At 39.5% G+C, this 10543-nt stretch overlaps 1 protein-coding gene across 1 annotated transcript; it reads left to right on the top strand.

Annotated features, from left to right (window-relative positions):
* Positions 1-225: 225 nt before the first annotated feature.
* On the top strand, positions 226-6196 carry KCNJ4 (potassium inwardly rectifying channel subfamily J member 4). Its single transcript, XM_063308237.1, has 2 exons — positions 226-263; positions 4858-6196. The coding sequence occupies exons 1-2, from the start codon at positions 226-228 to the stop codon at positions 6194-6196; spliced, it is 1377 nt and encodes a 458-aa protein (XP_063164307.1).
* Positions 6197-10543: the final 4347 nt, after the last annotated feature.

The following is a 10543-nucleotide window of genomic DNA, read 5'->3' as shown; positions in this document are numbered from 1 at the left end:
ATAGAGACAACAATACAACTGGAATTTTATTGATTAGAGGGTTTTTTTAGTTGCTGTGATTTTTCTTCTGCATTTTCTTTTGCTTCTAATCTAGGTATCTACCCCCAAATGAAAGGAACTGCAACTTTTACAGACCTGAGACACCATTTGTGCGTGTCCTGTGTGTGAAACTCCCAGTCATACACAACATCAGAAACCATTCAGCTTTATAGTAAGAAGTACCTCATGATAAAACGAGTCATGGGCAGCATCCGGGTAAACAGGTGAGTAACATCTCCCATCCAGTTTTTACTGCTCTGTAGCCACCTTAATTTTCTGTTGGCTGTATGGCTCCCCACCCCCGCTGCCCAGTTAGGTATAGCAGGTCCATGGCTTAAGAACAAGTTCCGTTCCTATGTCTATCCGAGTCGAACTGGTATGTAAGTTGGAACAGTTACTTAGCATCAGTTAGTCAAACATTTGACTTAGTATATGGTGTATATTTTACCTTTCTATGCATATAGAACACTTAAGAAACACTTCCAAGTATACTAAAACATCTTAAACATGATAATACACAAAAGTAGTAATGTGTATTTAACCTGAAACATTGTACTTAAATTTTTAATATAATTGTCTTTATGGCAATCTGTTCTTAACTAGGGGTCATCCATAAACCAGGATGTTCTTAAATTGGGAACCTGCTGTATTTGAAACGTCTACAAATGATATGCTGAGGCACAGTCATGGAACTTAAAGTTTCAGCAGGTTGAATTGTATGCCAGGGAATCCTGTATTTAGAACTTCAGTCCAAAGCACCATTTGTTTGTCTGTTTTGAACACACATGCACACATACATTTTTTTGTTGTTGTATAGTAAATGGTGGCTAACTGCACTAGTATAAGATAATATGCAAAATTATCATTAAAATGTTGATGCAAAACAATAAAAAATAAGTGGTTCTCACATCTTAGTGCATGGTTCAATGTACTGTGCAAACTCAGAAAATGGGTGGTTATGTAACAAAGTTAAGCATGTCCAAATGCAGCCTTCTCATAAATGCTTCCTAGAACCATTTTCTAAATTGGTTTGATCATCATTTGCTTGGCCAGATGTTAAATGGTCTTCATACCTACATAAATCTTACAACTACTCAAAGGTTCTGGAGTTCCCTACCAAAGGCAACCACATCATATTAAAAGACAAAAATTTGTCTGGATAAAAATGCTTTTGCCCCTCAATAGAATGGCAACAAAAATGGAGCTGGTCAGGTGGTGAGAGGTTGTGTGAAGGTGGGGATGAGGCATTTGATGATTCAAGGTTGTTGTCAAGCCTAGCTGGTAAGACCAAGGGACCAAAAACAACATGGATTTCAGGAAGGCATATTTAATGTCTGTCTCTGGGGTAAGTACCAAGATTTTGAAAATGTAAGAATAAGTCTCCAGTTATAGTCAGGTAATTTAGTTGGAGTCTCTTTGAAACACTTTTCCCCATGTCTCACATCCAGCCTGAGTTGCCTGTTCTGGGATGAACCCTCAAGTGCCTCATCTCCTGCTTTCCCACAGCCTCTCACAGCTGGTTGCTTTTGGTAGGGAACTCCAGAACTTTGAGTAGTTGTAAGATTTACGTAGGTATGAAGACCATTTAACATCTGGCCAAGCAAATGATGATCAAACCAATTTAGGAAATGATTCTAGGAAGCATTTATTGGAAGGCGGCATTTGAACATGCTTAACTTGGTTATATAACCAACACATTTTCTGAGTTTGCACAGTACATTGAACTGTTCACTAATCAAATGGACTGGGTTAGCTTATACCCCACTAAGCCATAAAAACCTAATGAAGATTTGCATGTTTTGCAAATGCCACTGCTAGAACTTTACCTGACCTGGTTATGTATGTTGTACAACCAAAGCCAGTGAATTTCCTGTTGCAGAGGTTTAGGGCTAATTGAGCTTGGCTTGTTGGCTTGTATTTTAATAATCCCATTGTTTAATGCGGATTATCTGCAGTCCGTATAGGAGATATAACTGAATTAGGGTTAACTATGACATTCTGACCATTCTATGCTGGATTATCTCTCTACCTCAGTGGCTGGATTTAAACATTTTCTCTTGCTAGGAGTGTTTTCATTGGAGTAGTACACAACGTGCATGTTGTTGTTGTTATTTGTTATAACTGCCCCACTCCAAAAGACACTGGGCCTTCAATAGATCTGTCTTCTGTGAATTTATCCAATCCCCTTTTTAATATATCCAAGTTTGTGGCCATCACCACATCATGTGGTGACTAATTCTACACAAATTAAAAGTGTAAAGATGCACTTTACTACACAAGTGCACAGTGTAAAAATGTACTTCCTTTTGTCTGTTCTAAATCTCCTTCCAATTAACTTCATTGGATGACCCTGTTCCAAGTGTTTTGAAAGTGAGAGGAAGTCTTTATTCTGTCCACTTTCTCCATGTCCTCCATAATTTCATATGTCTCAATCGTGTCCCGCCTCTGTTAACCTTTTTCTAAGCTCAACAGTCCTAAACCTTTAAGCTTTTTTCCTTAAGGAAGATGTTTGAGTTCTTTAGTTCCAATATTAAAGGCCTGTGGCCATGAAGATACTCAACAGACCTGTGCTTGAATGGGTATGGCTCCCCACAGCTGAAACTAGAAAGCAGGAACCTTAAAGAGAAGTACAGGCTAACAGTAAAACAATGTGGGATGGCAGAGAAAGCAGCACTGGTGGATGTACCCAAACAACTTCCCCACTTCTGTGCAAAGCACCTCCCACCACGCTAGATCTCATATGGACGCTTATCCAAATCAAGTTTATCTAGGAATGAATCTTGTTCAACTTTGCAAGATTTATGTTACTTATGTCTCGGCAAAAACGATCTGTAAACCTGCCAACAAGAGACAGGGCATTGAAAAAAGTGTGAGCAAGTGATCATATCGCACTAAGCTTTGTTTAAACACAGTTTACTGAACAAATACAGGTTGCAATACGCTGTCAAAATCAAACAGATCATAATGTGGATTACAGTAGTGCAATACGTGAACTACTGAGAATTGCTGATCTGTCAGTCAGGCTTTGTCCCTGGCCTGCCGTAGGCCTGGCCCAGGTCCCACTATTTTAAATTTAGGGCATTGTATCTTTGCTCTTAAGACAGAGCAATTCTGTGGCAACATGATAAGCACTTCTGCCTGGAAACTCAACCAAGTTTGTAAAGTGTTCTGCTCTAAACAAACAGCAAACAAAACAGGTTAGGAGTAGTTTGATCTCAAGACACATGGCATAAAAAAAAAAAAAAGCTTTGGCAATTAATCCCTTACACATTCTCTCTCTCTCTCTCTGCCACAGTACTTTAAGATATTGATAATAGATATTTGCTGTGACGGCATCTTATGAGCAAATGATGTCATGCAGAACTTTCTGTGATGAAACCACACAGCAGCTCTTCTCCTCAGTTATGGGCAAAATGGAGGACGGCAGATTTTGAAGGAGAAGGAGATAAAGGCTGGTCGCGGCTCTTGGGGGAGGGATTTTCTTTCAGGGTATCTGGCAACCCGTTGTCTCTTGATCTCTAATTACACCTTAGGTTTTAGATATGGGATGCTGGGAAACACGCTTGTTGCTGTAGCAACAGAATTGTCTAGAACTCTGGAAGTGTATAAACATTGTCACAGATGCACGATTAGATCAACAAATGCGAATGGAACAGAAAATAGAAACTTCCACCCTTATGCAATTCTGAGTTAAAATGTTACAAAACCATATTCATACGGCCTGATCTATTCCAACTTTGTGCCCTCCAGATGTGCTGGAATGTAACTTCCATCAGCCATAGCCAGTCTGCCAATGATGATAATCTTGGTTGGGAACAGTAGGAATTATAGTCCAGTACACCTGGAGTGCACTAGTCTGCTCTAGTAGGTCCTGCTGGTTACAGATCAAATCTTGGAGGCAACCAACTTAGGCTTTCTTTTCTTTTCTTTGTAATAACTTTATTAAATTTTTAAGCAAAAAGATAAAAAAAACTAAGAGAAACTAATATTTAAGATGAAAAGAAAAAGAGTAAAGAAAGAAAGAAGAAAGCCAAAAGTGAAGAAAAAAAAGAAATACTCCATAAAGAAATGACTTTCGATTTTCTCTTACAAGTTATAGGTACAAAATTAAATTGAACTCTTACTCTATGGTTGCAACATAACTTCCATTTTTTTTCCTATCATCTACTATTTTCTGTCATCTACAACTTAGGCTTTCTTGTTGGAGAATGGTATATTCGTACCAATCCCATAAATCAAATGCCTTGAAGAGCTAGGTGGACTCCTCAATAGAACATTATTCTCTATTGCTTTAGGCAGAGACTTGAGATGTGATTCAGACAATGTGGAGATTATTATTCTAAACTCTTGTATCAAACATAGTACTGCAGAGAGAAAAGACCTCTAACTCATACATGGTAAAGGCATATATGGGGGCGAGTCCTAAAACTCCATTTTTAAGAGTGTTTTAATGGCTTTTCTCTCTCTCTCTCATACCAAACATAATATCTGCAGTAACTTTTTAAAAAAGTAATCATCAAAATTCTGCACAGAATAGAACATTATTTTAATTGCAGGTATTCTGAACTTGGAGTGATTCACTGTTCTGAATTTTTGCACAGTACACATGAATGCCAGTGCTATGTGATTAGCAATACTAAATCGACAGTGTGCATGCCACATCTGTAAAGGGTCATATACAGAAGCATCAGACATCCAGGGTGGTTGAGAAAATGAGATACTGGATTTGGATGCATAAGTGCTCACGAAGACCTTTTGAAAACTCACAACTTGTCCTCCTCCCACTTTTAACTATCACCTTTTTCCCCTGTTCATAAGGTACAGCATTGTCTCCACTGAAGAGGATGGGCACAAAGTCTCCTCCCTTGGCAGCATTAATGAACACAGTCGGAATGGAAAAGGTCATGCCCCTCGACGGAAACGGCGTAACCGTTTTGTCAAAAAGAATGGTCAGTGCAATGTCTATTTCGCTAACCTGAGCAACAAATCTCAACGTTATATGGCTGACATCTTCACTACCTGCGTGGACACTCGTTGGCGCTACATGCTTATGATCTTTTCAGCAGCCTTCTTGGTGTCGTGGCTATTCTTTGGCCTGCTCTTTTGGATCATTGCCTTCTTCCATGGTGACTTAGATGTCCCAGGTACAGGAAGTGGTTCTGTTGCTACAAAATTCTGCATCAAACATGTCAATGGGTTCTTGGGAGCTTTCCTCTTCTCAGTGGAGACCCAGACAACCATTGGTTATGGTTTCCGATATGTGACTGAGGAATGCCCGTTAGCCATCATGGTGGTTGTGGTACAATCTATTGTAGGCTGTGTTATTGATTCTTTCATGATTGGCACCATCATGGCAAAAATGGCACGTCCCAAGAAAAGGGCCCAGACCCTACTCTTCAGCCATCATGCTGTCATCTCTCTGCGGGATGGCAAACTCTGCCTCATGTGGCGGGTGGGGAATCTAAGAAGGAGCCATATTGTGGAAGCTCATGTTCGGGCCCAGCTTATAAAACCCTATATGACAGCAGAAGGTGAGTATCTTCCATTAGACCAGAGAGATCTGAATGTGGGCTATGACATCGGCCTTGATCGTATCTTCTTAGTGTCTCCCATTATTATTGTTCATGAGATCGATGAGGAAAGTCCACTCTATGGGATGGGCAAGGAAGAACTGGAGAGGGAGGACTTTGAGATTGTTGTTATCCTTGAGGGTATGGTGGAAGCAACAGCCATGACCACTCAGGCTCGCAGTTCCTACTTGGCTAGTGAGATCCTTTGGGGCCATCGTTTTGAGCCTGTTGTCTTTGAGGAGAAGAAACATTATAAGGTGGACTATTCACGTTTCCACAAGACTTACGAGGTGGCTGGAACCCCTTGCTGCTCTGCTCGGGAATTGCAGGAAAGCAAGATTACCATCCTGCCTTCACCTCCTCCACCTCCCAGTGCCTTCTGCTATGAGAATGAGTTGGCTCTTGTCAGCCAGGATGAAGATGAGGAGGAAGATGACTTGGATGTAGGAGTAGATTTGGGAGGAGGTCCAAAGGATGATGCAGGAGTCATACCAATGATGGAGTTTGGGAGCCATATGGATTTGGATCGATTGCAGGTCTCCATTCCTCTGGATGCACTCTCATACCGTAGGGAATCAGCGATCTGAATCACCATCTTGGTTTTCATCCCACGTATATTTCCTAAATGTTTCCTTACTGCTCCAGCATAAGCTTTTGGTTGGAAAATCCCTACAGTACTTCTACCAACTATTGAATATGTATAGACATGACAATTGCTTGGTGTTGGACAATCCAGTTTCCTGCCATGCAGTTATCAATTGGTTTTAAATATCCTGAATTTAGAACAGAACCAAGGCCATTTCTCCTCATTTCCACACTTCTCTTTTTTATGGCTTAGAACTGTGATAAAGCAGCAGCAGCTGTGGCACACTAAGATAAGATGGGACATGTTTTGTTAAACTGCCAGCACTAGCAGAGAGACCAATAATGTTGCTTCAGGACAAGAAAGCTGCAGATATTAGCAAGCTAGAATGAAACTGACGTTCCTAAGTATCATGGGGAGAACTGGCAGTGGGGTATAATTTGCATGTATATTATTTGTTGCATACAAAATCTTCAGGAGAAAATAACTATAGCTTTCTCTATCTTCAAACATGAACAGTTAATCTCAGTCTCATCCTGGTTCTTGGTATCCATGACTCCCTAAGTAAGTTAACACCAAGTGTTCTGATCCATTTGAAATTTCTGTTCCTTCCCATAGAGATGCTAAGGCAAGCCAGAAATATTTGCAAGAGGAGAAGTTCCAAATTGGGTCAGTATTCAAATGACTTTTAACTGGTCCTTTCTAAGCAATGCAATCTATATGCTCACTTCACCTTCCAATGTTCTCACCTGGAAAATTGATTTGGAACTGTTTATTTTTAAATAAAATATACAATTTAATAAAATCTAAAAGCCTGGAAACAAAGTGGGGAGGGGCTTTTGCTGCATTATACTTTATCTACCATTCGCTTGATGATGGTGAGTCACCTTTCACCTACTAAGTACCCTCCAGCTGCATTGAACTGCAACTCCCACCATCCTCAGTCAGCATGGCCAATGACCTAGAGAGAGAGGGAAAAGTTCAGTACTTTATGTCTGGATTAGCATCTGCCTAATAATTACATAATTCAGCCTTAATTGAATAACCAGGCTGCTTTGAAATAATGCTGGTTGTATTCAACATGATTGAAGTCTGGAAAAAAACAAGGCTAAACCACAAATTTCTGTCACCTCCAAGATATTCTGAAAAGTGGTACTGTAATAAAGGATTGGAAGAAGAGAATTAATCAGAGAGAATTCATCAGACTCCCAATACATACAATTTTTAGAATTCTAGAAGGAAATCCGAAACAGTTAAACTACTTTTTAAAATAAATAATGAAATGTTTTAGTGTAGATCAGGGTTTCTCAACAGAGTTCTGTGGAACCCTAGGGTTCCGTGAGAGGTCACTAGGGGTTCCCTGGGAGATCACAATTTATTTTAAAAATTATTTCAAATTTGGGCAACTTCACATTAAAGAGGTAAGTTTCATTCTTTATTTTTAGTTTAAGAATACTGTTAATGCATATATATATAGGCCTATACATGAAGCGAATACAATAATTTTGTAACTTCAGGCCTATATTTAAGCCTGAATGTACAGGGGTTCCCCAAGGCCTGAAAAATATTTCAAGGGTTCCTCCAGGGTCAAAAGGTTGAGAAAGGCTGGTGTAGATATTCCCATAGAGTTGGAGGGAGTGTCTGTGGCTTTCCAAATGTTGATGAACCACTACTTGCAGTATTCTTCAGCACTGGCCATAGAGGTTGAGCTGATAGTGGTTGGCTTCCAACATGATCTGGAAGGCTACATGTCTCCCATTCCTACGACAAAGACTGAAAACCTGAAACAGTGTTGACTCTTTGGCAAACACAAATGTGAAGCACTGCAAGACTCAAACTCTAAACATGAACAACATAATATAGATTGAATTGAGATAAAATGAAGACATGATTCACTGAATTCATTTTACACATACCACAGCCAGAAATGAATAAAATTAACAAGAATTTAGTTTGGCAATTTAGTTTAAGAAATTAAAACAAATTTTATGGATGTGATAGTTTAGCTATTTTTACAATTGAAGTTGTTGATGTGAACAAGAATTTAGAGAAAAAGAACTGTAGGAGAAAATTAGTGATGAATAAATAAAATTTGAAGGCTACCTTCTAAAAGGGACACTTTCATACATTTTAACACATCTTTTATCTAAGCAATCACTTAGATTAAAAAAAAAGTATCTTTTGAGCCAAGGTCAACCTCTGTGGTTTTCTTGACAAAAATACAAAAGTGGCTTGTCTTCTTCCAGAATGTTTTCTTGACTTCCCAGTCTGGATTACAGCCCTGAGGCTTCCTAGTGATCTCCCACACAAATACTAACCAGGTCCAATTCTGCTTAGCTTTTTTAGATAAGATTAGCTAGGTCATCACCCAAAGACAAAATTTTCATAATATGTGTATTAAACAATAAATACGTACAGATGCATATTTAGAAGTAATTACTATGCTTTAAAATGCAAAGTTTTAAAAGAAATGTATCTGGTCATTGTGGGAAAGACTGAGACCAGTAAGGATGGACAGCTTTAAAGCTCTTGATACCTCTCCTAATAGATCTTTATGCTCAAACTGGCCTTGGCCTTGAAACCTTTTCATGCAGAAAATTGTTCTCTGACAGCCTTTTATGAAGAAAACAATAGCATCTGCTCATCAAAGATTACTTGGCCATACTCTTTTGGTAACATGTTGCTGAAAGCCTGCTATGTTTACTGCCTTAAGATTGCCAACTTTTTAATCAGACTTGGCTCTTTATTTTTAATTACAGGTTGAATTAAAGTGTTTGTGGGAGTCATTACTCCCTGCAAAAGACAGAAGATTTCTTTTATCTTCTTACAATTACTGTGACCATCACTGTTGCCCAGACACCTGAGAGTTGCATGGTAGGAGATCATTCTGAATGATAAAGCAGATGGAGGTAGTGAGCCCTTATGTTACTCCAAGAATGTCCTGGTTTTTTTTAAAAAATAAAATAAAAGAGACAGAGGTCACTTCTCCCTCCCCAATTCCAACTGGAATTCTGCTCTTTTCCTACTACTTTCAAATTGCTTCACTTCAAAATCACCCTCTTTCATGATTAGTGAACAATTCAAAATGGAACAATAATGCAGCACTACTTTTAAACATGACTCAGTTGTAGCTTGGACGTATTTTCAGCAGATTTGGAGAGATAATTACAATTTGGCAAATTAACTTAAATATTTGGTGTTGGGTTGTTGTTTTTTTGCAATAGCCTGCTATTAGCAACTCCCAAAGAGGGTAGTGTTTTCGCGTGGATTCAGATGTAAGCATTCTTTTTACATTACCTTACTGTTTTTCTATTTTTGGTCATGTGGAACTTTAACTTAAAGGCTATGCAATTCATCACTGTTAAAGAGTCTATTAGTGCTGTATCCTGTTCATGCTAGTGGGCTAATTATGACAGGATATACTTGGACCTCTACATACTTGTCCCACGTATTTCAGCCTTTTCTCCTTTGCATTCATACCCTCTTTAAGTATTTGGTATACTTATACATGCATTCCTAAAAAAATTAAACTGAGATTCCAGAATATTAAATTTCCAAGCATTCAGTACAGCTTGTTGAGTCCTCCTATCATAATATGCTCTGGTTTTGTAATTTATTATTTATTTATTTATTTATTATTCAAATTTAATTACCGCCCATCTCCCCCAAGAGAGGGACTCTGGGCAGTTTACAATAAAATCAAACTACTATTGTAAATGTTAAAATCTCATAAAACCAGACACATTACAATTATTATAAAATGCAATAAATAAATATAAAATCTAAGAGGGTATAAAATTCCAAGCTGGTGGGAGGGACTCTAGGGTGCAATCCACCCCCAAGAATGGTTGCCCACTTTCCCACCCCAGGCGAGATGGCAGAACCAAGTCTTCAGGGACTTCCGGAAGGTCAGGAGTGAAGGGGCCTGCCTCACCTCCAGGGGCAAGATGTTCCAAAGGGCGGGGGCCACTGCAGAGAAGGCCCGTTTCCTGGACCCTGCCAGATGGAATTCTCTTATCGCCGGGGTCCTCAGCATGCCCTCTCTGCAGGATCGGGTGGGGTGGGTAGATGTAACGGGGAAGAGGCGGTCCCTCAGGTAGCCTGGCCCCATGCCATGTTGGGCTTTAAAGGTTATAACCAACACCTTGAATTGGACCTGGAAGCAAACTGATACCCAATGCAGCTCGCGAAGCAACGGTGTTATATGTGCCCTCCTAGGGGCGCCACAAATAGCCACGTGGCTGCATTCTGGACCAGCTGAAGCTTCCGGATAGCCTTTAAGGGTAGCCCCATGTAGAGAGCATTGCAGTAGTCAATCTGGGAGATAACAAGGGCATGAGTGACCGTTTGA

This window comes from Candoia aspera, chromosome 7 (genome assembly GCF_035149785.1).
Source record: "Candoia aspera isolate rCanAsp1 chromosome 7, rCanAsp1.hap2, whole genome shotgun sequence".
Classification (NCBI taxonomy): Eukaryota; Metazoa; Chordata; class Lepidosauria; order Squamata; family Boidae; genus Candoia; species Candoia aspera.
Note: the sequence above shows the minus strand (reverse complement) of the source record. Positions and strands in the feature narration are given on the sequence as shown.

Excerpts from the sequence above, each read along its gene's own strand:
- KCNJ4 (XM_063308237.1), top strand. The coding sequence starts at position 226 with ATGATAAAACGAGTCATGGGCAGCATCCGGGTAAACAG. Across the intron at positions 264-4,857 it reads GGCAGCATCCGGGTAAACAG|GTACAGCATTGTCTCCACTG; the intron begins GTGAGTAACATC and ends CCTGTTCATAAG.